This window comes from Branchiostoma belcheri, unplaced genomic scaffold (assembly GCF_001625305.1).
Source record: "Branchiostoma belcheri isolate BF01 breed outbred unplaced genomic scaffold, Haploidv18h27 scaffold67, whole genome shotgun sequence".
Classification (NCBI taxonomy): Eukaryota; Metazoa; Chordata; class Leptocardii; order Amphioxiformes; family Branchiostomatidae; genus Branchiostoma; species Branchiostoma belcheri.
Genome location: NW_017804320.1, coordinates 661,117 through 688,450, shown reverse-complemented (window position 1 = coordinate 688,450; position 27,334 = coordinate 661,117). Strand labels below are relative to the sequence as shown.

Here is a 27,334-nt window from a genome sequence, read left to right as displayed (position 1 = left end):
TGTCGTAGTCACAGCGCTTGGGGCCACCACGAACAGACCTCTAAACATGGTTGAGAGCCTTGCACGTATTCCAAAACACAGGGTACTCTTTTGTATCTTGAAACAAAACCCTGCTCGGCTAACTCAACCCCTTAGTCATAGTGATGTACGCGTCAGAAGTGCAATGATCTCCTCCACGGAATGTTTATACAGCACTTGGTGGTCTTGTTTTGGTCGCTAATATTCTAACAGTCAACTTTGTATTGTCATGTAACTGCATTGGGTCTACACAATAGTGGGCTAAGCTTGAGACGGAATTTCCTCATACTCACCTGCATTGATTCGCATTGTAGCGTGCAATTTATTCTGTCAACATTGGCCTCTTGTGGTGACAAAAGTAACTTGAAGGTACCGCCAGTGTTGGTCAAGAGGCACGTGGAATGAGGAAAAACCTTATCAGGTTCCACCTGTTGTGGCGCTAGACGTAGGAAAACAAGCGATTCTGTCAAAATTAGTTACTTTCCTGGTGACAGGGTACCGCTAAACAGTTGTACTAACACGGTCAACGGGTAGTGCAGTCTGTTATATGTCCTTTGCACAACCGTTTAAATCCCACTGCGACCTTACGGCAACCAATAGGGATGATTGTGTGACAATTGTTACCTTAGTACCTTAATATTTTCTGTAGCGTTTGTGTGTGGTTTAACAGGATATAACCCAAGAAGCCTTGGATGTATTGCCATGAACGTTGGTAGGAAGGTAGGTCTTGAAAAGATTTAGATTTTGGTCCCCCTGGCGGCCTGTGGATTACACTTATTTTAGGGTATTATAACGTTAGTCAGCCAGCGAAGCGTTTTTGGTATTAGTCAGCCGAAATTGTAATATGATTTTGTCACCTGACGACCCACATAGTCTTGTCCTACATGAAATTTAACAAAGTTGCGACATGGGAAATTCCTTCAAACCTATCACATGGATTGTTTTTGGTAATTATTTTCAGAAATATGACGTACTAAGATTTTTCAGCATTCAAGCCGTTACCCAGTGAGGCTTGGCTTCGCTTAGTTCCAAGTCATGCATCTTGAAGCCTAACTTGTTAAGTCATCCTTATCGCCCATTGCCTGTTTTTCCTAGATTGTAGATTGTTGTGTGTATTTTCGTTGTCATAGTGCACGGCTGCACCACAAACAGACCTTCTTTGTTATAAACATGGTTGAGAGGCTAGTAGGTATTGCAAAGTACAGATGTTGTATCTGGGCACAAACCCAGCCTTAGGCTAATAGTCAAGGTGATTTGTGTCTTACAAACGCGGTGGTCTTCTCAATGAAATGTTTAAACAACTCCAGGTGTTTTTGTTTTCACTGGTGGGTAACACATTCTCACGGACGCCTTAAACTTTTGTCTCCCCTTGGCTCTAGGGATGATCAACATCCGTGTCAGGTTTCACCTGTTGTGATGCTGGACGTAGAAAACAAGATTTTGTCAGTTAATTAGTTTTCTAGTGACCGGGTACAGGGCCATAGTTTCAGTCATGCTGTTGGTCTAGGGGGCGAAAAATACGCTGGCTGTTTAAAAACTAAGGAATATCAGTGTTGTTATTTGTTTCTTAGAAATGTTTAATCTAGTGTTACACATTCCACGGACTTTTTTTATTCCGCACTAACATCAGAAACATACACGATGAACAGGAAGGGTGACAATAGGCTGCCTTGTTATACCGCACCGATGATTGCAACCTGTTATACCCCCATTCCACTTAGAAGGCGCTCTCTCCGCGACCTCAAATTAGCCAGAGCGTAATGAGAGCGCCAAGGTCGCCATGAGAGCGCAATGATGAGATCGTCATGAGTGCCGTGAGTGCCGTCACCTCGGCGATGGTATCGAACCGGCTCATATCATCGCCGTGAGAACGCACAGGGCGGCGATGCAACAATGAGCGCTGTGAGAGCGCAAAGCGAGCGTCATGAGAGCGCACAACTGCCCCAACATTAATTTAGATATACCGCATTCAACTTAGTCGGCGCTTTCTCAGCGCTCCCACAATTTCAGGTCGCAAAGAGAGCGCAGTCATAGATATGGGGGCCTTACACCCTTGATCTCATAGCTTGAATATGATGCAGGATGTACAAGAATGATTGGGTAAACAATAAAACAAACCAAACGTACAAAATTTTGCTTCTCTGTTTCAATTGCAGGTGACAATTGACCTCGGCATCACCAAGGTTAGGGCTGATATGTGTGACCTTACTTTGACGTTACTTTGACCTTAATTCTAGTCACATCCCTCGCCCCTCCTTCAATTGATTGTTCGTGAGGAAGAATTTCTTAAAGACACACATTTATTCTTATCAAAGATTGCAAAGCCGTATGAGTTGAAAAGGTGAAGGTCGGTCGTAATACTAGCTGCATACATCTACTTCATTGTTTGGGCTCCCCCCCCCGATCTTAACCTTTTCACCACCTCCGCCGTGGTTGTTTGTGTTGTCGAGAACATTATCGGATGCAAACGCGGAAAACTTAATATACTGTTATACATCACTACTTCAACACGTTGCTGAAATAACATACATGTATTAGTGTTTTAGGTGTGTGTTAAAGACACACATTTATTCTTATCCAAGATTGCAAAGCCGTATTAGTTGAAAAGGTGAAGGTCGGTCGTAATACTAGCTGCATACATCTACTTCATTGTTTGGGCTCCCCGATCTTAACCTTTTCATTACCTCCGCCGTGGTTGTTTGTGTTGTCGAGAACATCATCGGACGCCAACGCGGAAAACTTAATATACTGTTTTACATCACTACTTCAACACGTTGCTGAAATAACATACATGTATTAGTGTTTTAGGTGTGTGTTATCCTTATTTCTTTGGTCCATACTATAACATTTTGTTAGTCGCTGAACTCGAGTACGACGCATATGCTGTGTTTGTTATTTACTAAATCTAGCACGTTATGGAACAAAATACGTACAAGTACCTTGAACTGGTCACCTCCCATGTTAAGTTGAACACAGTAGTAGTGTAGAAGAAATGACATTAACTTACATTATTTACAGGATACGTTCTGCACCAGCGCAGTGTTAGTACATAGAATGAAAAGAAAATACAAGATTTAAGCTATAGAGTACCACAATAAAACCTTTTAAGGTTTTAAAGATATCTTTTTACATCCTCTATACTAAATTTAGTATATCTTGCGTAAGGAAATTACATACCATTTGGAATCCAGATGATACAAGGAAGTTTTAATTAATAATTCTATGTATACGTCGTAGAAGATTGTAAAACAAAACTGAGCATGTACGTATCGGGCAATTGTCTTTAGAAACCGTATATTTTTCAAAAGATCAAGACACTGTACACTTTCATGTGGCCTTATACCGACTTGTTCGTCTCACGAGAAACAGCTTTTTAGTGAGCAGCAGGTATATTGTAGTCAAGGCCCCTGTAGCAAATGGAAAAAAAAAATATATTAAAATTCATCACCTTGATAATTAGCAGTTTGTATAAGACTTCATGTTATCAATTGAGAAAATGTGCAGTTGATCATTTTGAAAGCGTAAGTGAAGTTAAGAGAATTCTTAAATGATTCTTTGTTACTAATGGAAATAAAATCTTCAAATAACATTGACCTAGAATAACTTTTTAAAAGTTCTTGTTAATTAGGTTTACATTCGTTTAATGAAATAGTACCTGAATAAATGATACAGCGTGCACATTCATCCTTCAGTAGAATATTGAAAGGGTTACTCTTTTTTTCCTAATGTCACCCAAAAACAAAATTTAATTCATAACCAACCACATCAGGAACTCACCAATGCCAATTCCAACGCTCAAGCAGATGATAACTTTTCTTGGGGCTGATTCAGACTGGCGCTCTGGAGTTAGGTTGGGTATTTCTGGACAATGTTCGGGAGGGGGGGGGAGACAAAGCATAACGATACAATGAGTCAAAGAATATTTTAAAAGTAGTGGACAGTCTTCTAATCCCCCAAAGTTTAGACAATACGGACTTTGTATGCTGAAAAATATCCAAAAGTTAAGGGAATTATCCCTTTCAAAATGCCGTGGCATGACACAATATTCTGAAATAGCCACACAGGAACAAAGCATTCCAAAGCAAAGGGCAACCATGCTTGTGTGACGTGTGTGTTCGGTAAACATACCTTTACACTGCGTTGAACCTTCAGTCTCTGTTTTCGTCCCGTTTGGACACGTCATGCACTGTTTCATCCCTTCCTCTGGCTGGTAGGTTCCATTCGTACAAGGAGTGCAGGGCAGAAGGCCAGAGTCCGAGTACGAGCCTGGTCTGCAGCTCACTGTAGGATGATAAATGTTTCCTTTTAGAGCATGAATCAACTGACACTATATAATTGAACATGACAACATTTGCCTATAGCTAAAAGGCATGTTCTTCTGCTAATTTCTTGAATGAATACACCAAATATTATGTATTTGTAAACATTTTATCATGCAATGGTGAGGTGAGGTAATTATCCAATGGTGATAGGTACAAATTTGTGTCACACAATACATACACAGGATTTATGATCGTTCACACTGTACACAACATGTGAAAAACTCAACACCCAACCTTCTTATTGCTGACAACGTATTGGACGTAATGACATTTTTGCCATTCTACAGGCAAAATTCCCCTTGTGATATAGACACTAAAGTGAAATAATGGCTTTTAAAACGTACTTCCACAGTCGTCAGAGGATGTTGCCCCAACACTAGATGTTGTTTGACCAAAAGGACATTTCATACACTTCCTCATTTCTTCTCGTGGGTCCCGGGGCCGGGGTAGGAAGTATCCCTTAGGACAGGGAGAGCACTCCCCCTCATCAGACGTACCGCTCGCAAAGAAGTAGTATCCCGCGTGGCAAGGCTCTGTGGATGGAAAACGCCATTTTAATCAATTTTAGTTCAGCTTTCTAACATGTTTTTATTTGTACAGTTCATTTGTACTTTAAATGTTTTCATAGTAAGTCAAGTCCCAAGAAACAAGAGTTTAGGCGAATAATCACGTTTTTCTTAAGACATACCTCTGCATTGCTTGGATGAAGTAGACCCGCTACTAGTTGTGGTCAATGAGGCATTACAGTCCAAACAGGTTGTCTGTCCTGTCCTGTTTTGAAAGGATCCTTTGGGACAAAGGGTACACGGCTCGAATCCAGTCTCGGAGAATTGGCCCTGATTGCATTTAACTGGAATACAACAGATGTTATATTTGACGAGATGTGATGTTAGAAACCATGTCATTTTATGCCTTAAGATAACACCTTACTTACATCTAAGAAAAGTATGAAATACTTCTGTCCTTGTTATTAAATAGAGCGTTTATCAGAAATCCAGTCAGAAATGAAAAGAAGGAATCTTGAATAATCATTTGTCGACTACCTTCACAGAGATCCGGAGACGTCGCACCCTGAAGACGCGTGCCCCTTCCCGGTGGACACTCGGTGCATGAGGTCTGTTCCCAGTGTACTTGATACGTGTCTTCTGGACAGGAGCTGCAGTTCTGACTCATGATACCATTGTCAGAAAAATGTCCAGGTGAGCAGGGCTCTATGAAGATGCATTAAAATGATCATTTAACGTGCAATTGCAATGCATTATGATATCTGCTACAACTATACTACTCTTTATTTCTCTATCTGACGTGCATAGCCGGTATAACCGCCCTAAACACACCAGCCACTGTCAATCATAAAAATGTATATGACTTAAACTGCGCAAAAATGGTATGCCGATTTAAATTTCACTTTTAAATGTTCAAGGGGCAAATTATGATACTGTTTGGCAGCACTGATGATGTCTGACACAAAATTGCAATGTGGAACTCTGCATATTATTTGGAAACATCTCCTCGTTCATTTGTCAAAATAAGACCGCAATGTTGTTTATGGTCACAGGTCCATTACTTGTGTATATGATTGCTTTCATTAGGAAACGTTGCAGATGGATACAAAAATATTTTCTATTCGTACCGTAGCATAACGTAGACGATCTAGTCCCCGTTGAATAAGTCGTAGTTCCTTCTGGACATGGTTCACATGTCTCCTGGCCTTGTTGATCCTGGTAGAACCCCTTCGGACATGGTCTGCACTCTGGTGACCAGAAGAGATCGCTGCGACCCCTGTACTTTCCTGGTGGGCAGTTCACTGCAGGGACAGTGTTTGAACGGGTTTTATTCAGTATAACCAGAGACTGAGCACCAATGACAATGTATGTAGATAAGTGAATGGATGAATAAACGGTTTAGTCTACAAATTAAGAGCCGTTAAAATTGCAGAAATAAGACAAAGTGGAGGGTATTTTGTGACTACTCACCGCAGATATAGCCGTTTTCGTCAACCCCTTGCCCACTTGGACACAGGAATTCTGTATATAACACTTCAAATACGCTGGGGTCAAGGTTGATGTTCTGACCACCATACAATGCAGTAATATTGCCTACTTCTGTCGCCTGTTCAAGCTCGGATATCCTACTTTGGAATTCGTTCAGTTCAAATGTCATTTTCTTTGCGTAATGAGGGTACAGATATAAATAATCTGTTCCGTTGGTCAGGTTTCTGCCATTTATTGTTATCTGAAGACGTCGTTCATATCTAGTATCAAATACTTCTTTCATTAGAAACACTTTTGCGACACTGCCGAGACCAGTTATATCTTCTAGGATGCTCGCCATTCTCTCAAAATCAACACCGTATCCAGCATTGACATCTGGCGCGGAGGTAATGTTTATCTCTGGCTGAGTGGTAGACAAGCTTTCATTCAATCTACCGTGTGCCACTGTTACGGTAGATGGTATCTGAGTTGAAAAGGTGAGGTCATCATGCTTGACCCCAGGCAGCGGCGTATCGATGTCAACACTCTCTTTGTGTTTGTCAGTGAGTTGAAAGGTTATGTTTACCGTAGGCACTGCCACCGTGACACCCAGTATCATGAGAAAGGCTGGCTCTGACATAGTTTGTCCGTGTTCGTTTTCTGCCCGGCAGGCGTACCACCCTTCGTCTTGCCATGTCGGGTGGATTATCAGGATGTAGTCTGATGCTGTCCCGTTGTTGACCTGATCCCAATTTGACAATGTATTTTTTCGGAAGAACCAGCGAATCAAGGGTGTTGGCGTACCTGTTGACACAATGTGGCAAATAGCCTCATTTGTAAGAAAAACTTAAGCGTTGTTTACAGACGTTATTTTAAAGCTATGCCAAAATGGTATGAAAATTAAAGAAAATACCATCAAATGCTTTTACCGTTAAGGTTCAGATTTTGCTCTTTAAAGTTGAAAAATGTTTAAAACCTCTGTTTAAAGAAAAGAAACAAAGTTTTTGTTGCCAAACTTCTGTTTGTCTACGGTAGATTATCATCACAGAAGTACAATGTATAATGTAAGGACTAAAGGCTAAGAGCAATATAACTCACCTGCTGCACTGCAGTTCATTGTGGTTCCCACTTCACTGCCCAGAGCGAGTTCCTGAGACAATGGGTGTTGAGTGAGCTGCGGTTTAGATGTGACGTCCACTTGGATAGGCACGGTTGATGAAGACCCAAACCTGTTGGAAGCTATGCAAACGTATTCTCCTCTTGCTTCCTCCTTCACGTTTTTCAACATCAGTTCCGTGGAATTGCCAAGTTTTATTCTACTGTCTTTGATCCATTCATATTTAGGGTCCGGCTCTCCGGTAGCATTACATTCCAATGTCAGGTCATTGCCCTGCAGTACTTTGTTTGTTACCGATGGTTGTAGTTGGATATTTGGAGCCGTGCCACAGAGCCAGTTTCCATCGCTTGTGGCGTTGATACATGTCATGAGATTTTGTAGGTTCCAATAGATGTTACTTCTGTTCAAACTTGTGTCGTTTAACAAAACTTCAAGACTATCCCTAACCTCCAGAATGTTGCTCTCCATAGCGATGACTTCAGGTTCTTCTGTAGGATAGAGAAGGTTGTAGTAGTCCTCTAAAACCTGAAGTATGCAGTCGCGAAAGCCAAAACAGACGTCGAAATAGGAGGCGTTACGTGTTACCTCTTCGTATGCCACGTATAAACGGCTTGCGGCCGCAGTCCCCGTTGATGTGTCTTCATTGTTCCGATTGATAAATGAAATTGTCTCAATCAACTTGAGAGTTGCTTGTGCTTCTTGGCTGATATTCTGAATGTCTTTGTCAGAATCACTGGTTATGTTGAAATAATCTACTAGAATTGTTTTGTTGTATGCACTCTTCCGCAGTCTCGTATATAAGGTGACGTTCTGTTTTAAAGCGAGTAAGTGTTGTTCAGTTTCCATAAACAAGAGTTTCATGCGAAGCTGTTCCCTCTCAAACTCCTGAATTAGGGTGACTATCTCAGTGAGGTATGTAGAAATCTCATTGAATGTGTGACATGAGTCAGTGGTAAGGTCCGTGGTTTCTGTAGTAGCACGCTTCCGTCTTCTTCCTTCTGTGTCGGAAAACGTAGAGACCGCGTGGAGTGCTGCATCGATGTTGCCAAAAATGGTCCTTCCTATCTTCTCGACTCCATTAGCAAGTGATGTTTCAATGGAGTCAAGGTCAAGAACCATTCCAACTTCATGCAGACGAGAATTAACCTGAACAAGTACCTTTAAGGGTATAATTTTGGATGTGTTGCTTGTTAGCGTCATAGTTGATGACACGTTTACTATTTGCAGACCTGCCATGTCTGTACCGTTAAATAGGCCGCGGAGTTTGAAAGAGTCACCTAATGCGGTCTTTACAGACGTAAGGACCAGCTTTGCTTCAGACAGGGACAGACGATAACGCTCGGATAGTGCCTCACGTTCTTTGGCATGTAGACGCTGTGCATCTAATTGAACACGAAGGTTTTCGAGGTTTATCTGATTCGTGTTTCGTCGCGATCTTGCTGACTGTAGACTAGCAAGCTTTGTCGTCACATCGCCCCAAGAGTGTTCATAGCGAGAAAAGACCGTACTTCGAACTGATCTACAGGCTTCATTCTCACTGAGGCATGTTGGATCTTGTGTTACTGTCAAGTTAGGGACTTCTTCGCAGCATTCTGTCTGAACGTATCCTGTTTCAGTTTGATAGCACGTTTTACAGCATTCTGTTTCGTCGTAGTAGGTGACAGATTTGCTACAGTTCTCACTGCAGGGGTAAAAGTCAGTTTGGGCTGTACATTTCACTATGTCTCCAAAGCTGCACCCAGTGATCCACAAAAAACTGCATCGGCAATAATGTGTCACTGTACATGTTTCGCTCCAATCAAAACACGTCGTCTGGCACTCGTACTGTTCAATTACTCGTCGAGTTTTGTAACAAGGTGTGCAGCATCTCTCTGGTATTTTACGGGTATAAAGCCTTGTACATGCACTACACTTTACACCTGGTGTTTGTACAACAGGGCAGGTTTGCAGTTCACATAGGGCGTCAAGTGCATTCAGGTGGTTCTGTATATTATTTTTGTCACTTTCAAACTCCTGCTCAAGTTGCTGGAGCTCGTTTTCACTGTCTTCTAATTCGGACAAAGCCGTAGCATACTCTTGCTCGATGCTTTCTAGGCTTTGATTCGAATTGTTGAAGTCTGCATTTGCCTGAGAGAAAAGGTTTTCAAGGCTTTCTACCGACTTTTGTGCCAGCTCATAACGATTATCTGATTTAGTCAAAATGTCGGAGAGATACGTCTCCAGCCGATCTCTCACAAGACGTGGAAGGCCGTCTGAGTGGTGAAGAAATAAAATTGTGATATTCCACCGTAAGGTGCTTCCAGTGTCTACATGTATGTTACAATGTCCAACTAAATAGATGGGAATCTGGCTCAGAACAATACTGCCCTGTATATGAGCAATTGTATCTTCGGTCGAAAGCGTCAGTGTTTTTGTTTCTCCAAAGATTTGAAAATCTACTGACACACTTGTGGAGATTTTTTCGCCCGCCAGTTTCCATGTTACTTTGTTACCTTCACGGAACGTCAGATACTGATCAAAACGTAAGGTTTCGGTAGGAGAAGTTATTCCTCCGAGTATCCACGAATCTTCTTTCACGGTTAGTTCTACATCTGAATGACCAAAACATAGGCTGTACTGACAGACCGTGGCGCGAAATGTTAAGCAAAACTCTGTGAGCTGTACTTGGGAAGTTGCGTTCAGCATGATTTGCATAATTGTGTCATGAGACTGTGCAAACTCTGACACTATACCGTAGACTGTATTTGCGTCGTTTTTTGCAATTGTATGGCCACCGTGACTGAGCGTATCAGCTGTTTTCGTTAACATTCTAGAAAGTGGCCAATATTCAATCTGCAGCGCGGACAATGCGTCAACGATGTCTGTTGTATTGGTGCCAGAACCAACGGAATCGACGCTGTTCTGAAGGGTTGTTTGATATGTTGTAATTCTCCTTCCTAGGCTGCTGATTTGATCCGAGGAGGTTTTCCCTTCCATAGTGGATACAACGTGGAGGGCCCTACTAGCAGTCTCATTAAGACTTTGCAGCTTTTCTAGTAACACAGGGTTTTCTTTAATGGGTTGATTTTTGTGTAACAGTTTGATGCAACCCATCAGGTCTGTATTGTCATTAATGGCGAAGACACTCTTCAGCGGCGTGTCATCGAACGGGCTTTCACTGGTCACCCGCTGGAATTGAACCTTTGCAAAACTGTTTTTGGAACCTGCAAGTGTGTTAAGTATACCCAATCAACCTAAGCTTTCATCTGTAGAAATCTGACTTCAATAATATCATGAAACGGTGAGAATAAGTTAGTAATGTGCAGAAAGCATACGCCATGTTATATATAGTTGTTTACCACAGTAAGGCTTTGACGTTCGTCAGTTTAAACATACAAAATTGTCACAAGAAAAAGAAATTAATCACCTTGAATTTAAGTGAATAGCCTGAAAGCCGTGACAAAAAAACAATCTTAAAAGGACAACATTAGTGGCTCCGTGGTTTCGTGCTTTGACAATTCTCTAGCGCGTGTCTGTCTTTCTAAAGTAAATATTTGTGGTATCAAGTGTCTCAGCATACAATGTTTCGGGAGAAGTGTTTGCATGCTGGTCACGCCCTACCAGTAAATGCAGTGCACAAGTCTTACGTACCTTCTTGAGAAATGTAGAGCGATGTTTCTTCATTCGGGAAGGTGAAATTCGTTGTCGTTTCCTTGTAGTCTATTCCAAGATTCATTGTAATGTGTGGTTTTCCTGTAGCCAGGAACCCTTTTGACAGGAAATGACTAAAGATCTGTAAAAACGAAGAGAACAACGACGTTACTTTTTTTATAAGTAAACAAGTACCAGAGTTATCAACCAAGGATTGATGTGTTCAAAAATCCATTCTTTCTTAGAACTATCGCAGAGTGGAACTCGCTGTCACCAATTGCAGTGGGGCATTATAATTAGATAGCTTTAAACAATGTTTAGAGATAGATGTTCAAGGGTTAGGTGTAACAAGTCATTCGGTGTAATGTATCCACCTGCCACCCCGCCTCGTGCCTGCGAAGCTGGTGTGTTACGTCGAAGGGCCGTTATATCGGCTTTACAAATACAGATATTACAAGTTTAACCTCGATAATGTTCAACATTGCTTATCAAGCATACAAATGTACAAGAGGCATTATCTTTACCACGTGTTACGTCTTTAATGTTGTGTGGAGACATAAATTGGGGTACAACTTCTAAACTGGCAATTAATACTTGAAGTTTTTCACACGATTTACCTGTTCTATTCCTGCTGACCGAATGAACAGATTGCCGTCGACGTGTACGTTTAGTGTTGCTGCCTTGTTCTCTGATGTCACAGTAAACTGAAAACTGGAATCTAGCCAGATGTCCCCTGATGCAGACCTCTGTCGAGAGGTTCCATGGTCATCCCAGAATACCACGTCAAATTCCGGATTGTACAGACTAAAAGGGGGTGACATGCCAAACCCTCTAAGGAAAAATTCCCATTTAGACAGACCAAGTTTTCTAGAAAGCGTTTGGATGATGCCATATCCACTGGACAGTGGGAATGTGACTGCAAATGAATTATAGCATGCATCGACAGCGAGACAAATGTTGCCGTCAACAGCATATGTCGTCTTGTGCTCTCCAAGGACATTGAATATGACATTAGAAGGGCTACGTAATACATGTACAAGACTGCCATGTGAAAAGGGGAGGGTCCCACAAGACATTATTGCAATGGAATTGGCAGACACTAAATCAGAAACGCTACTGATCAGCCACTGCTGTGGCTCTGAACTGGACACAAGGTGAAACCAACCTGGAAGGAGACTGTTTACGGACCGTACGTATGAGTTGAAGAACGCGGACGTTTCTGACAGTCTTTTTAGAAGTACGGGAGGGAACTCACGGCAGGTGCCAGAATCCTCATCCATTGAATGGTTGTCTACGTATGTGAATAAATGTTTTTCCAGAGGCAATGACGTTATTGTTGGAACCGTTTGAATCATAGTGCCAGTCAGTGAAAACGGCAGGGTGATGCCATTTGTTTTTACATGTATAAGGCCAGTGGAAAACCTATGAAAGACGTCAAAGCGGTCCTCATGCCAAGGGGATGTGGATAGTAAGCTGACGTTTTGACATGGGGCATTTACCAGCTCTAACTCGTTACAACCTGCAACAAGAGGGATGTCGTCACCGGTTGCGTATTGATGAGACAGTCGGGATCTGAAAGGGTGCTCGCGATTGTTCACTGGTAAAATGTCGATGTCTGGTACCTCAAATTCTGCTGCACTTTGACCTGAAATGCTGTACTGTATCGGTATAAAGCCGGGCACCCTCCCCTTTACCCTAAATTCTGCTGTAGAATCTGGATACGAGAAGACTACTGTCGCTGGCTCGAACTCCAAACCATGTCCACGTAGAGACAAGATCAGTTCTTTGGTTGGTTTAGCACGAATCACAAACTCTTGAGACCATACGTGCGTTAACAGAATTGGGTACCCCTCTTTTGGAAATGTTATGAATCCGGTTTGACATCTGTCACCCTTGTACCCAGTGTCTGTACAATCACAGGAATATTGAACGGAGTCTATCGGGGTGCATCGTCCTTCATGGAGACACGGGTTTGGTTCACAGGCTGTGATTCCTGTCCAGAATAACACAGTCATTATGCCATTATGTTATTGCATCAAAAATGTAAATATCTGAATTGCGTATTAGTGTTAGTCCACTTTTTACGTCCAGCATATTTGTGCAATAATCATCTTACGTTTTTGACATTTATGGTTGGGGCTAAAACAGCCCACACGAGGAGCACTGATTTTGTGGCAACACTACAAAATACCAGAATGTAAACAAACCTTGCGGACAGCTTTTGAACTTGTAAGGAGTCATATTTTTGGCAGGATCACTTTCTAAATGACTCGTATTTACATGGTTGATTAAACTTTGTAAAAAGAATGACCAGAACTTTAACCTTTTGTGTCATCCTAATCATACATAATATAGGTTTAACAAGCAAATACTGGTCACAAGACATTAAACTGCTACTGTCATAAGTTGTACAATGTGCATAATGTGTAAATATATATAAGTTTCCCTGATTTTTTACTATATATTGCTGTGCATATGTAATGATTGAAATCATCAATTTTTACTTACGTGAACAATTGAAGGCATTGTCACTCCACCCCACCTCGCTACCTTGTAACACGCAGTTTTTGTTATCGCCATCTCCATGGGACTGGTAGAACCCATTGTTGCATCCCATGATGCATCGCGACGTGTACTCCTTCCGGCACGGCATTCTGATGTACCCGTTCTCTGGAGGTTGTAGCCTTTCGCACAACTTAGCTGAAAGAAACAGTTATTATGTAAAGCTAATGTCTACCTGCTGCTCTTTCTTAATGCGTCTATGGTCACACAACACACACACACACACATACAACACACACTTTTTCACACACAGACACACATGAAACACCCACTCAGTGACACACAAATACACACACATAAACACTCACTAAATCACACACACGCTCAATCACATACACACACATAAACACTAACTCAATTAAACACCCTCAATCACCTACACACAAACACGCATACACACACGCGACAATGACACACACAGGTACACACACATACACACACACGCACACACACACACATAAATATAACGCACACTCGAACACATACACAACACTCACACACATGCACACTCATACACACTCAAGCGAGCACGAACAAATCTTAAATTACTTACGCGGGCATTGCGGCTGCTCCCCCGTCCATTGTGCCGAAGGCAGGCAGCGTCGTTCGGCCGACCCGGTCATGTGGTACCCGGGGTGACACTCGAACAGACACGTCTCGTTTGTGACAAAACCCGTGCAGGTTCGTTCTCCATTCCGTGGAATCCCGATGTCTACACATGGATTGCCTAATGAAAAATGTATCTAGATTTGAGCTATACATGACTTAAGTATAAGAGGCAGTTTTTTTAGCCGAAAGAAATTAACTTTAAGACTAGATTATTCGCCAAACCATATTCTGTGCCATTTGCTCAGCCCTCATGACCACGTAGATTTCATAATGAAAAGAACTTTTTTTTTTGCAAAACTTTTTTTATTCGCACGCGCGCATCAGTTTTGGGGCTCCCGGAGGATGTCATCCATATAATCAAATCAACATGGCCTAAGTTAAAAAAAAAAGATCTGACCTAGACATGTGTGCTGGTCCCATGCGAGGTGCCACCCGACATGACAGCCACAGTGGTAACTGCCGACAGAGTTGTAACAGGTGTGCTCACATCCTGATGACTGCTCATCACACTCGTCAATATCTTTGTTTGATGGGAACACATGTCATAAGAATACCATCACAATTTTAACAAAAAACAAATGTTTGTCTTAAAGTAAGACATTCCACTTCGTTTTATTCCTGATGAAGATGACGGACGGTCGTCGAAGCGTCGGAAATGATCGTGAATAAAGTAAAACTTTGATATTCAACCATTCACCAACCTTATGATTTTTTAGGGATATCAACCAAGAAGCTTTCATTGCTTATATAATTTTTTATTTTTTATTTTTAATTCCAACACGTAATAAAAAAAAATATATCATTGCTTATATAATGAAGGTTGGATGATGCGGTGTGCTTACCGTCACATCCTCGGTCGTCTGTCGCCAGTCTATAGCCCACATGGCAGGAACAGGTGTAACTTCCCACCTCGTTGTGGCAGTTATGGGCACATGCATGAAACCCGCCAGGTTCGCATTCGTTTATGTCTGTGAAGAGATGTAAGCCGTAAGGTTTACATATGCCGAAAAAGGTTCCGTATATGTTTTTCAAAAAGGATATGAAAATTATATTGTCAACCAAAACGTCTAACAAGGCAAATTGAATGTAATTTGCATCCGATTCGATACCTTGACACAAGCGTCCGTCAGACATTAACGAGTATCCCGGTCGGCAGGTGCAGACGTAGCTGCCCCGGGTGTTGGTACAGATATGGTCACAGCCATTGATGTTTTCCGCGCATTCGTCGATATCTAAAAATGGATACAAATTAGAATACATAATTAGTGTTTATTCCTACATTATTGGCATTTTAAGCTTCAAAATATCCTGTTGAAACAAACAGATAAAACAAATAAAACCCCTTTTTCCGCAATTCGGCATGCTGATCAAGAGAGTAATCACGATTTGGCTGTAAAAAAAGTGACCTCTACTACGACATTTGTCAACGCGATATGAGCTGTTTTGACAAAGTTGTTGGACATGATATAGTGGATTTACCGTCGCAGGAATGGTCGTTTGAGTTCAGTCGGAATCCGATGTCGCAGTCACACCTGTAGCTCCCCGCGCTGTTACTACAGGTGTGCTCACAGCCTCCATTGTTGGCGGAACATTCGTCCACGTCCCCGCAGGAGTGTCTGTCCGCCTGTAGGGCGTACCCGGGACGGCAGTGGCACGTGTAACTGCCTGCCGTGTTGTCACAGATGTGGGAGCACCCGTCTGTATCCACCAAGCACTCATCCACGTCTGCACATATAAGATATACTGTTACTAATACAATGTCATAAGAAGTAAGTGAATTTGGGCATAGGAATGCAATATGGCGTTACCAAGACAAAGGTTGAAATTGGAATAGGCAGGGAAGATGTAAATCAGTGGAAGAATACAGAAGGAGAATGAAGGAGAATGCTTAGTTATAAGATTCAAAGTATTGTCGCGAGAGAAAGGGAAATTATTAAATTAGTTGTTGTACCAAAAAAAATTTTTGGCAATCATCTTTACTCGCAATATGAGGATTTTAAGTAAGAATGGCCCACATTATGCCTCCAAGCCCTAATAAAACAACATTTAAGAAAACTCATTTAGAATTCTGCCATTTGCCAGGCAGGAAAGAAAGAGGTAAATTGGCCAGGAAACGTACCGATACATCTTGTGGCCCCATACAGGGAATACCCGGTGTTGCATGTGCAGTAGAAAGATCCTGACGTATCATGGCACTGATGATCACAGCCCCCGTTGCCACTGTTACATTCGTTTATATCTGCGGTGGTATGAATATGACTTAAGACCAATATTTCAAAACTACTGAGTTACAATGGTTACCATCATATTTTCATGTGGTCGAAAGTTCACTAATAACTTGTATTACGTAGGGGAATGAAACACTACAATCTAGAAAATGAACCAGAACCAGTCATGCCTATAAAACAAAGAGTACAAGATGCAGTATCTTAAAGTAGCAAAGACAATATCGTACCATAGCATGAGTGCCTTCCTGACAGATGGTATCCCGTACGACAAGTGCAGCGGTAGCTTCCGTGTGTGTTCACACAGTAGTGACTGCAGCCGCCATTGCCCCTCGAACACTCGTTTGTATCTATATGTTATACGTGTATATAGAAAATTATGGTAGTTTATTTGACAGCAATAGACAAAAAGGCTACAAGTGCACCAATATTACCAAGATACGAGGTCGATGAATAAAAAAAGAAATATACCCATTAGTAACTAGTTTGACTCTACAAAAGTTGCAACAGATATTATAATTACTGATCAAAATATGACCTATACAGTTTTAGAAGTTACTCTTAGACATAGGCATGGTACTAAAACACACACAACAAGATTATAACTGCTGGCAATGTTAGGAACTAATACGACACATTGGTCATTAGACCATACTAAATTTTAAATTCAAAGTTAGAATACATTGTCAGACAGATAGATTTTAATAAATTTTTACCTGTGCTGCAGGTATGCCCCCGCCATCCCGTGTTACAGGAGCATACACCTGGGGCTGTACATGCACCGTTGTAACAGCCGCTGCTGCATACAGCTGTTAAAATGAATTACGATTGAGAAAAAAATATGTTCAAGGTAAAAAAAAAGAAAACATGACGCAACAGCATGACGTTTCAATGTAAATCAAGCTTGTAGCATATTGATAATTCAGATAGCTAAACTTAATTGGCTGAAGTGGTAGTAATACTAAAAAATCAATATTTCAATATTACAGAAAGAAAGCCTAATTGCGTATTACGTCAAACGAAGTGTTGTATAGCATCAGTATTAAACTTCTAATCAGCCGGACATGGCGGTAATACTTAACCCATTACGCCCATCCCAACCCGTTTCCTGCCAAGGTGTTAGTGTTACCTTCCTGGCCATACTGTTATATGTTCATAATGGTATCCTTGCATAGGTTCAACTTTTGAGAGTATTTGCACTCTGTTTAGTTCGATTAAAACTGACCGAAAACAACATTCAAGTTGGTAAGCACTGAGGGCCAGATTATTATAATAAAAAGGAAACGAACAAGCAACAAACATGGTATGATACCTTTAGTTAGCATTCAAGTTTTTAATTATCTCAGTACTATAGACCATACCTGTGTTACAGTTGGACCCAGTCCAGCCTGGACAACATTCATAATCTGTGTAGTAGATAGTGTTGTATCGGGGTCGGTAGCCTGTTCGGGAAACATCCCTGAAATATACAGCACGTTGTCGTGCTTACTCTCCTAATGCACACATATAATTAGCACGTGCACCTACTTTATACATGTATTTAAATACAGGGAGAAGTGGCCAGATAAAGCAAAATAAAAGTAAGTCGGTGAAGGTTAGACATCCAAGCTATAAGACATAACAAAAACAGTTACTCACCCAAATGGATATGAATTTTGATTTTTGAGTATCATATCCAGTTGATTGAGTACTAACAGTTTTTTTTGTTTTGATTTTGGCGTTAAGTAGAAATCTAATCACTATGGTACATTAACTTACATGCCAAAATTAGAAAAAAAAACCTCTGTTGCAAACTGATACTCGAAAGGCGAACATTTGCTTTGGAGCAAATGCAGCAGATGGCTTCAACACATATCCCCCGTACCAAAAATGAACCTGCCCCCCTCCCGCACAAATAGATTGTTTTTAAATCGCCCCTGCCCAAAATGTGAAGTATTCCAACAGTCTATACCTTCATGCAGCAATGGAATCTATCAACGCCTTCTGCAAATGTCAGCCAGGTCATTTGGCCCCAAATTTGAATCCATTTTACGACATGGTAGAGAAAAAAGGAGAAACACGAGGGAAAACAATGCTTTACATTGATATAACTATAGTATAAAGTGGCAGATAACTAAGAATTCAACAGTTGTATAAAAATCGTTTATGCCCCTCATTCCAATGCTGGAGCAGGAAAGTTTGACAAAACCTACAAAATTAGGTCAATACTGTCAATATGGTATGGCTTGCTGCATTTGTTAATGCAGTTAACCAGTTAACCCCCGGCCCTCTGCATGTCATTCTGATAACTCCCCTCCCCCCACTATACTGTAAATTGTGACCTGAAAACAGTAAAAAAGTCCCAAATTATATAAGTTTAAGGGAGGATGTGTCAAACATTATAATGAAGTATTGTTATTAGATATATAAAGCATAAAACCCATACCAAATTTCAGATGATTTTGACCCCATATGTACATATTTTGTCGGAAAATGACAAAAAAAAAACAACAAATGAAACAATTTCAAAGGTCTGTTTTTAGAGAATGAAAAAATGGGTCTGGTGGTATCTGCCCAGTCTACCCCCATGCGAAATTTCAGGTCATTCGGCTGAAAAATGGAGGAGGAGAAGAAACATGAGAGAACACAATGTGTTTCACCACACCACACCATAAAATGGCATTTCGTACAAACAGTGGGAAAGCCACCAAAACTACATTGTGCAATATTATTTATTGTTATATAGAATAGCTACCGATATTTTACTAAATCTGTGATAGACTTGACTTCACAGTTAAGGATATCGTTCGTGTAAATATATCTTTACATTAACTTCCACATACCTGTGACGTGAACAACGGCTTAATCCCCAAAAGCCACAGCTAGTATAGTATTTTTGACTGGTTCTAACTTCGTAGGACTCCTGAGTGGTCACCCTACGGGATCGCTGTACCGAACACCGCCTGTTAGGGTTAAAAAATCAAACTTTGTATTAAAAGACATCTCTGTATTATTCACAATGTCTCTGCAATGTGTTACACGAGCAAAGATACGTCTTCATATTGCCCCACGTAACTTTCACAAACTCATACAAGCAGGTCATTTGAATATATTTGACCGATTACCGACTGTTGTGATCAAAAACAAATTACGTAGATGAGTTCATGTAATTTCTAGTTGTAAATATTGAAAACGAATTGTTATAGAATGTTGTGATCTCAAGAAGTCCAGAAAGAGTTGTGGTGTACTGTTGAGAAAACTATGGATTATCTGTTATTGAAGTCTCGATCAACGCTATCCATGTTGTATGGGTGTCAACTATGGTAAAAATTATCACAGCTCATTTCTCCACAAAATCTTTGTGTAACCAGCAATATAGCGTACTTACGCGGCCATAGACGAAGGAAGAAGGCACAATAGAAGAAGTACAAGGGTGGTGAGACTCATCGTGTCTTGACGTGCTGAGAGCGCTAAGTCAGGTAAGTTAGGTCCGAGATTTCACCTCGCCAGCACCTGATCTTACTTCCTCAAAAGTTTTGCACGACGTGTAAACTGGACCTGGGGTGACACCGGCGCGGGGCGGTCTGCATGGCTGGACGAGTGCCAAGGAGCACTGAAGCCCTTGACAGGTGCTTGGTAACTGACACAAAATCCCCCCTACCGTGTCCAGTGTCGCGTATCTTCTCAGAAATTCTATCCACCGGAGGGCTGCCATGGAGACATGGGGCGCCTTGTAACCGGGGCAGGGTTTGCACACGCAGCAAGAAATGTTTCACCGATTGAGAAATGTTTGTCTCGGAAGCCCCCTTGGTTCCCACAGGTTATACATGGACGTCAAAAGTCAGAAGGTAGCAAGAACATATTGCTATATCAAGAGAACTGATATCAACTATTTGGACGTTGGACGGAACCTCCTTGCCTAGATATCGTGGTGAATCCCCATTCTCGCAGACAAAAGGCTGTCTTGTAAAACATTGGCAATGTTGTGACAAACGAGGACGTAAACACCCATGTTGCTCAAAATGTGGCAGTGCAGGACAAGGGAGGGTTTTTGTCTGTTCAATTCTCAATTTAGTTCGTACATCGAAAACAGTCACCAGGTTGGAAGACTCTAATGTGTTTTCATGCACCTGCCCCAGCACCGGGGCCCTGTGTTTTCTACCGACCGCTGCAAGGGTAGCATCGACATTATGGATTCCTGTTGGAAAGGGATTCTGTGTTGCTTGCTTCTAGAGGTAAGCTTGTTTGGTGTGCTTGGTTTGTCGTTAAATTTCTCTAACGGTACCCACGTCTGTGTACTGGACATAGAGCGTTTCAATGAAGAACAGGAACAGTGCCTGATCGCGAACAGTTCGTTTGTGTTTGCCATCGACGTTTCTGTGAACCGCTTACTTTGGGCTGAATTCGACTCTGGTATGATTTTTCGTGGGAGCACTGCCGGTGTGAACTCCACAGAAACAGTTGCTGAAGGATTCAAGACTTACGGTATTTCGTACGACGCACAGTTTGGCAGCTTGTTCCTTACCGACGACAAGAATAACCGAGTGACAGTAGCAGACGTGTCGACCGGTAAAACAAGCGTACTAGCCTTCTCTGGCGTGGAAGAACCCCGCGGAATCGCCCTGCACAAGCGCCTTGGGTAAGTAGTACAATAATCGTCTGTAATGTCTAGGGTATCTTGAACAAGGGCACAGTGCATTGATGAAATACCATTTCTGAAATTACCAGAAATATTATACGAGGCAGTGTACATGTTTCTGTGAATGTTTTGCTATGAAACGACGAGGTAGCAATGTGGCACGGAGGCTTTTAGAGGGTGTTGTTGCTTGTTGGGTGTTGTTACTGAACGCCATTCTGGTGTTAACTTATTTAATAAACTACGTGTTTTGTACACATAAGCACACAGTAAAATATTTGTTAAGTAAAAAGGGTTGACTTTGCATGCATGAACAAGACGATTTTACCTGACCGTCGGCTGACATAGTATATGTAGCTGCCGTGACAATTAGACAATATAATCAACATACGTCGTGGTTCAGATATAATTGTTATCTATATTAATTATATATTAAACACATCGATGTTTCTGCAATGGAGAATTAGATTCAAAATAGCAGTGTGCAATGCTGATATGTGTAGATTTAACCATATGGTACCTACTACATGTATATCCGATACCTTCTATGGCCGTTACGTTTCCTGTGTTTATGACATTGGTTCAAATTGAAAAAATAAAGCAAAAGTCAGCGAAAAATGCTGGCCTTTTGTGGCTAGATGTAAAGTATGGTGTACAGATGACAGAATTTGTGGTCCATGGGTAAAAGGCTCACAATTATACAACTCTAGAGACAGTTGCAGTTTGTTGCATACAGAAGGGAGGCGTTGTTGAGCGGGGATAAACAATGCAAACAACATGGCGGACAGCTGGTATTCGACGAATTCCAATGGACCGGCCTGATTTGCGGCATTACAGTATTTCACGAAATTTTTGCCCAAAAGTGTGTTATGTATAGCGAATGTATCAATTATATCCAATTGCATGCTTGTATTCACTTTGTTCATCATATCTAATCTAATTTGAGATATTTATCAACGTTGCTTTCTTTAATTTGTTCACTTTTTTTGTCAATGCAATGCAATGCAAGGTCAGTCACATCTTTTGCCAGAGGCCGCAAGGCCTCCGGCTTACTGACGGGAAGGGTGCTTGGTGGATGGTACGTCGCTTGGTACGGCGACCGAAGTTACGCAATTCCCAACCGCAAGTTGCGCAATTCCTACAATGGCAATGCAATGCCATGCAATGCCATGACTCGGTGGGCGGGTTGGGTAGTCTTACACGGTTCCCAGTTCAGAAACCGTTTAGGCCTATGCCATGGCAATACGTCTGACAAAGGATACATTCACAATACGATTTCACGTTAAAATGTCGCTCATGCGAGTCATAAACTGGCAAATAACTCGCACTGTTCGTCTGTCCATATATTATGTTAATGAGCCTGCAACTTGTACCGCCTATCCTCGCTAGGGATCATAACTAGTATGTGTGTTTGTGCGTAAATGCGGGTCTTGGATATATCCGGGATCACAGTACATGTCCTGTGTGCTGGTCCCGGATACATTCGGGATTGGGGTATTTCTCGGGCGAAAACAGCCGCGTTGCCGAACACGTGATTCCGCGTCGCTAGTGTCTTTTCGGCGATAAATTTCTGATTGTTGTCGCGAAATGTCCGGATTTACGCTGAAATACGTGCTTGGGGACCTTGATATTAGAAATTGTAGGGGAATTTATCCTCTCCTCGGCGAGGATTCTCCAGAAAGTAGTGACGTTGTGGGAAGCACACGGAACAAAATTCTGCCAAAATTCTGAGAAATTGGCATTGGCCGCGGAGTTGACAGTGGGTAGACGTCGGGGGGCGAGGGGTGTTATGTACCTATGATGTTTAGAGCTCCAGAAAGGAGAATACCGTCCATGTAATATTTTAGCCTTTCAGCTGAATAGTCATTTCAGTACCCAGGACAGTCTGTAGTCATAAAATTCACCGGTAGTAATATCTTGATTCCTTTTTATTCAATGAAAGTAATATTTATGTTGTTGTATTAGAATTCGCCAGGAGCTGTATATTCCAATTAAAAGTGATTTTATGTGTACTTGAGTATTCAAATCATTGTGGAAAATGTGTACAGTAATTTATCAAAATAAAATATTTAAACTCTCTATATGCCAATAGTAAAAACCCCTTCATACTAACGCACAAAATGTATATGTAGGGGAGCTAGATTTCAATTAAAGGTCATATCATCACTTCAAAGAAAAAACGCATTTGTTGCATACGATTTTGTTGTTCAAAAAGACCACACGACCAAACGTCAGCTTTTGTAAAAGCACTTTTTTTATAATTGTTAACATCTTACTTAAGTTTGCCATATGCCAGAAATGAATTGCACAAAAAAGATACTGGAAAATGGTATTATAAGTTATTTGTGTGAATATGCTTTTGGAAAAGTCATAGCCTCTACTGGGCTTCTGGAGGTGGCTGGAAAGAGTAGAAATCGGCCTAATATAGAGATCTAAATATCATTGGCACAAGTAATGTTATAAGCAGAAAGCATCTACATTCACACTTTTTAGCATTGCTACAATTCAAGTCAGCATGCTGACCACTTCTTTGAGACAATGCCACCCAAGGAGCTATTCCCATTTTGGCCTCCGGCCAGCTTTTTTCAAAAGCTTTCTTGTCTGCTTAAAGGCCAGAGATTGTACGTACCCCATAGGCCATGATCTTAAAAATCGCCACTAGTTTTCGGTATTCCTGCCAAAATACATAATTTTTGGCTTCAGTGAAGTATTTTAGAAGAGTCACACCAGGAATTGATACATTTGTATGGCCACGCACTATGTCATTATTACCACAGATATGTGTTCTGGACACAATGGGGCCAGTACCCAGCGGTGGAACAAGTAACTACAGTCGGCACTAGCCGCACCACGATTGTCGGCACGGACATCATCCTGCCGACTGGAATCTCGGTAGATGAAACCAAAGACAAAATATACTGGGTAGATGGAGCAAAGGGTACAGTCGAGTCCTGCCTAGTGACAGGAGAAGACAGACACGTGAGTAATCGTTGTTTAGAGGGTTGATCACAAATTGACCTTGAATCAGATGTATTGTCTAGACACCAATGATCTGTAGCAAACCAGTATTATAGTTAGATAGTTCAAGCTTTGTTCCAACACAAGAAAGAAACTCACCATAAATTGTTGGTCGATCTCGTCAACCTTCTTCAGCTGCATAATGTACTCGCTGACTCTCCCAAAATCAGAAGTTCATCAAATGTGGTGGAACGACGGAAAGCTCCCAACGTCAGGGTTCAGAGGGGGTTGATGGGCCCTGATATAAACTGCCTCCTTCACGCCCCGCAAGATATAATCCTGTATGCTCCGTATCCAAAATGCGCACCTTGTCAAGCGTAAGTGTGTGACCGGGAGACTCGATACGTGTGAGTTTTAGAGCTGGTACTTATTGTAATTTCTATTGTCCAACATTTTCTATGATTCTCGGCCATTTATTTTTCTGCCTTTTCCGATTAAGATTATCTATGAGAGTGCTGGGTCTCAGCCACTTGACATTGTGGCCTACAAAGGATGGCTCTTCTTCTCCGAGGCAGGAAGGATTGTACAACTGAACATTACGACTCGGCAGGCGGTAACACGACACATCGGCGGCACGGCGTACAGTCTTGCGGTGGACTCCAGTGACGATGCTTCGAAAAATCGTTCAGGTGATTGCCATATATCCATATAGCAAGCCCCCCAAAGTCAAGCAATTAAGCAATTATGTTTATTGCATTAAGATAAGGCAAGGTTATCTGAAACAGGGTCGAGAAAGATTGAACGTATGCTTTTTTCAGCTGGAATGTGTCCTGATTGCAGCGGACTTTGTGTGAGGCAGTTTGAGACGACGGCAACGTGCATCTGTGAAGCAGGAAAGACATTTCAGGAGGATAAAAACATCTGCGTTGAGGGTTAGTGACATGATACTAGTATAATAAATTATCATAATAATTTAGCTTTGAAAGCCGGTTGCTCAAGGATCAACATGTACGATTACTTGTACGATTTTTTAATCAAAACTATTGTCTTTTTGTCAAGGTGGAGATGTTCTTTTGATTGCTGACGACTCGAGACTCCTTTCTGCGTCGTTGGATAGTTCCTCTCCATTTGTCGGTATGTACAATTTAATTGTTTCCAGGCAACCTATGAAAATGCGTACCATAAAGGAAAGGACAGTGTTCACGTACGATTTTGATACGATACAATTTCTTATCTGAGAAAAAAGCCTTAGGCAGTATCCGTAAGTAAAGGATACCTGTCTGCTCAACAATGCATCTATTCTACCAGTAGCATCTAAAATTGGCTTCAATTACCTTTTTTTAATGAAAACAAAACAAACAAAATCATGATTTTTTTACAGATTTGCCAATACCCGGTCTGGAGTCTCCCGTGGCTGTTGCTTACAACCCCAAGGACGCACATCTGTACTGGACAGACCCAGGAGCAGGAACCATCTGCCAATATAGTTTCAGTAGCGATGAGTTCACAGTGCTGGTGACAGATATAGATACACCAGGTACGTGACTACTGTTTTCCACATTTTCTACATTTTACACGTCGTTTCTAAGAGACAGACTAGTATAGAATGTCAACAATGTGTGGTAATTAGCTGCCTTGTCGAATATGTTCCACAGATGGATTAGCTGTAGACGGGGCTTCGTCCAACATCTACTGGACCGATGCGGGACGGAGAGTGATAGAAGTCAGTAAGTTGGACGGATCAGACCGTAAAGCTCTCATCACCACGGGGCTACGGGAACCAAGGGCTATCGTGGTCCAGGCATCAATAGGGTAAGACGAGCAACTTTTCAAGCACAATGCACTATGTAGATTGTTTTTTAAAAGTTGTATGTTTATACATTATAGGGCAGATGGAGGTGACCAAAATGTACATTCCAATAGTTAAAGATATTTGTAAAAAGATTATTAAGTCACTACCTTTAGATGCAAAGGTAGTGACAATGAAGTTTTTCATTCAATTCTATTGTACATTAATCTCATTTTATTCAATTGTAAATAAACAGACAAAAGATTGAGCTGCGTTTTATATTTAACATATTGACAAATGAAGAGATGGACTGTTTTTGTTAGATTTATGTTCTGGACGGACTGGGGCAAACCTGCGGCCATAGAACGTGCCGCCATGGATGGAACGGATCGCCGGGTCATCGTGTCAACAGACCTGGTGTGGCCTAACGGTCTCGCCATTGACCTCAGCAACAGCCACCTCTACTGGACAGACGCTTACCTGAACAAGATTGAGGAGGCGAACCTGGATGGGCATGAAAGACGAGTTGTGTACGGCGACAGGTAGGTACCATTTCTGGCATAGCTTAACTTTGAATCATTCACCCACTCAATTACATACCCGTTCACTTACATATCCACTCACTCACTCACTCACACACACACACACTCACACACGCACGCACACACACACTCACACACACACACATACTCACACAACCACTCACATTATCCACTAACATACATTACCCACTCACTTACATAGTATTACTCACTCACTTACAAAGTTAATACCCATTCACGTAGTCACTCACTCATACACACACTCACTCACTCACTCACTCATTTACTCACTCACTCACTCATTTACTCACTCACTCATTTACTCACTCACTCACTCACTCACTCACTCACTCACACACACACACACACACACACACACACTAACATACCCACTCACACAACCACTTACATTATTCACTCACTCACATATCCACTCTTACATACTCACTTACTTACATAGTTAATACCCATTCACGTAGTCACTCACTCATACACACTCACTCACTCACTCCTGACTCACTCAGTCCCGTAGCTGTAAGCCGTAGGGGTAGTCGGTCTATCCGAAAATTTATCAATTTCTGGTGGTCAGTATAAAACTTTGAATACTGGTATGAATGTCCCACAGTGTTTATGAATCCGGGCACCTTGCAAACCCCTTCCACTCCGTTCATGAGAATCTGCAGTTGGAAAACACACAATGTTTGTTTGCTATGGTTTAATGCATTACTACTTAAGCGATAATGGCAATCATGACAACTTTCCACAGGTATGTCTGGCACCCATTTGATATCGCCCTAGCTGGAAACAGCTTGTACTGGTCTGACTGGTGGACAAAGACCATTTTAAAAGGGACCATTAGTGGCCTCGACCGACCGACAGCATTCGGTGGAGGAGGGCTAAAGAAACCGATGGGTATTGCAATTCGACGAGTCAACCAACGGACAGGTTAATATGATAAAATAATTAGTATTTTA

General features: G+C 41.6%; 3 protein-coding genes across 3 annotated transcripts in view; 1 reads left to right on the top strand and 2 right to left on the bottom strand.

Moving 5' to 3' along the window:
* Positions 1–3,188: 3,188 nt before the first annotated feature.
* LOC109483908 lies at positions 3,189–10,620 on the bottom strand. Its single transcript, XM_019787047.1, has 9 exons — positions 7,412–10,620; positions 6,317–7,117; positions 5,974–6,147; positions 5,384–5,551; positions 5,029–5,190; positions 4,685–4,873; positions 4,147–4,299; positions 3,796–3,879; positions 3,189–3,425 (listed from the first exon to the last, which is right to left on the bottom strand). Exons 1-9 carry the CDS (start codon positions 10,521–10,523, stop codon positions 3,346–3,348), a joined length of 4,923 nt encoding a protein of 1,640 aa, XP_019642606.1. The 5' UTR covers positions 10,524–10,620; the 3' UTR covers positions 3,189–3,345.
* A 271-nt stretch (positions 10,621–10,891) lies between these two features.
* Positions 10,892–20,086, bottom strand: LOC109483909. Its single transcript, XM_019787048.1, has 13 exons — positions 19,824–20,086; positions 19,279–19,398; positions 17,818–17,915; positions 17,173–17,265; positions 16,687–16,806; positions 16,351–16,470; positions 15,711–15,956; positions 15,074–15,463; positions 14,629–14,751; positions 14,176–14,349; positions 13,569–13,760; positions 11,678–13,053; positions 10,892–11,202 (listed from the first exon to the last, which is right to left on the bottom strand). Exons 1-13 carry the CDS (start codon positions 19,880–19,882, stop codon positions 11,053–11,055), a joined length of 3,261 nt encoding a protein of 1,086 aa, XP_019642607.1. The 5' UTR covers positions 19,883–20,086; the 3' UTR covers positions 10,892–11,052.
* Positions 20,087–20,184: 98 nt separating this feature from the next.
* LOC109483906 (sushi, von Willebrand factor type A, EGF and pentraxin domain-containing protein 1-like) overlaps positions 20,185–27,334 on the top strand; it is a 19,043-nt gene continuing 11,893 nt past the window's right edge. The window contains exons 1-9 of the mRNA XM_019787046.1: positions 20,185–21,074; positions 23,849–24,050; positions 24,529–24,718; positions 24,848–24,961; positions 25,089–25,163; positions 25,411–25,566; positions 25,685–25,841; positions 26,142–26,360; positions 27,127–27,305. Of these exons, the coding sequence (XP_019642605.1) occupies positions 20,560–21,074; positions 23,849–24,050; positions 24,529–24,718; positions 24,848–24,961; positions 25,089–25,163; positions 25,411–25,566; positions 25,685–25,841; positions 26,142–26,360; positions 27,127–27,305 (1,807 nt within the window). The 5' untranslated portion in view covers positions 20,185–20,559. The remainder of the gene's footprint in view (positions 21,075–23,848; positions 24,051–24,528; positions 24,719–24,847; positions 24,962–25,088; positions 25,164–25,410; positions 25,567–25,684; positions 25,842–26,141; positions 26,361–27,126; positions 27,306–27,334) is intronic.

Coding starts and splice junctions, on each gene's coding strand:
- LOC109483909 (XM_019787048.1), bottom strand. CDS start 19,882: ATGAGTCTCACCACCCTTGTACTTCTTCTATTGTGCCTTCTTCCTTCG. Junction 19,399..19,823: donor CTTCCTTCGTCTATGGCCGC/GTAAGTACGCTA, acceptor TAACCCTAACAG/GCGGTGTTCGGTACAGCGAT. Junction 16,471..16,686: donor AGGAAGGCACTCATGCTATG/GTACGATATTGT, acceptor ATACCACCGCAG/ATATAAACGAATGTAACAGT.
- LOC109483908 (XM_019787047.1), bottom strand. CDS start 10,523: ATGGGTTGCATCAAACTGTTACACAAAAATCAACCCATTAAAGAAAAC. Junction 4,300..4,684: donor ATCCTCTGACGACTGTGGAA/GTACGTTTTAAA, acceptor ATCATCCTACAG/TGAGCTGCAGACCAGGCTCG. Junction 3,426..3,795: donor GAGCGTTGGAATTGGCATTG/GTGAGTTCCTGA, acceptor CATTTGCTACAG/GGGCCTTGACTACAATATAC.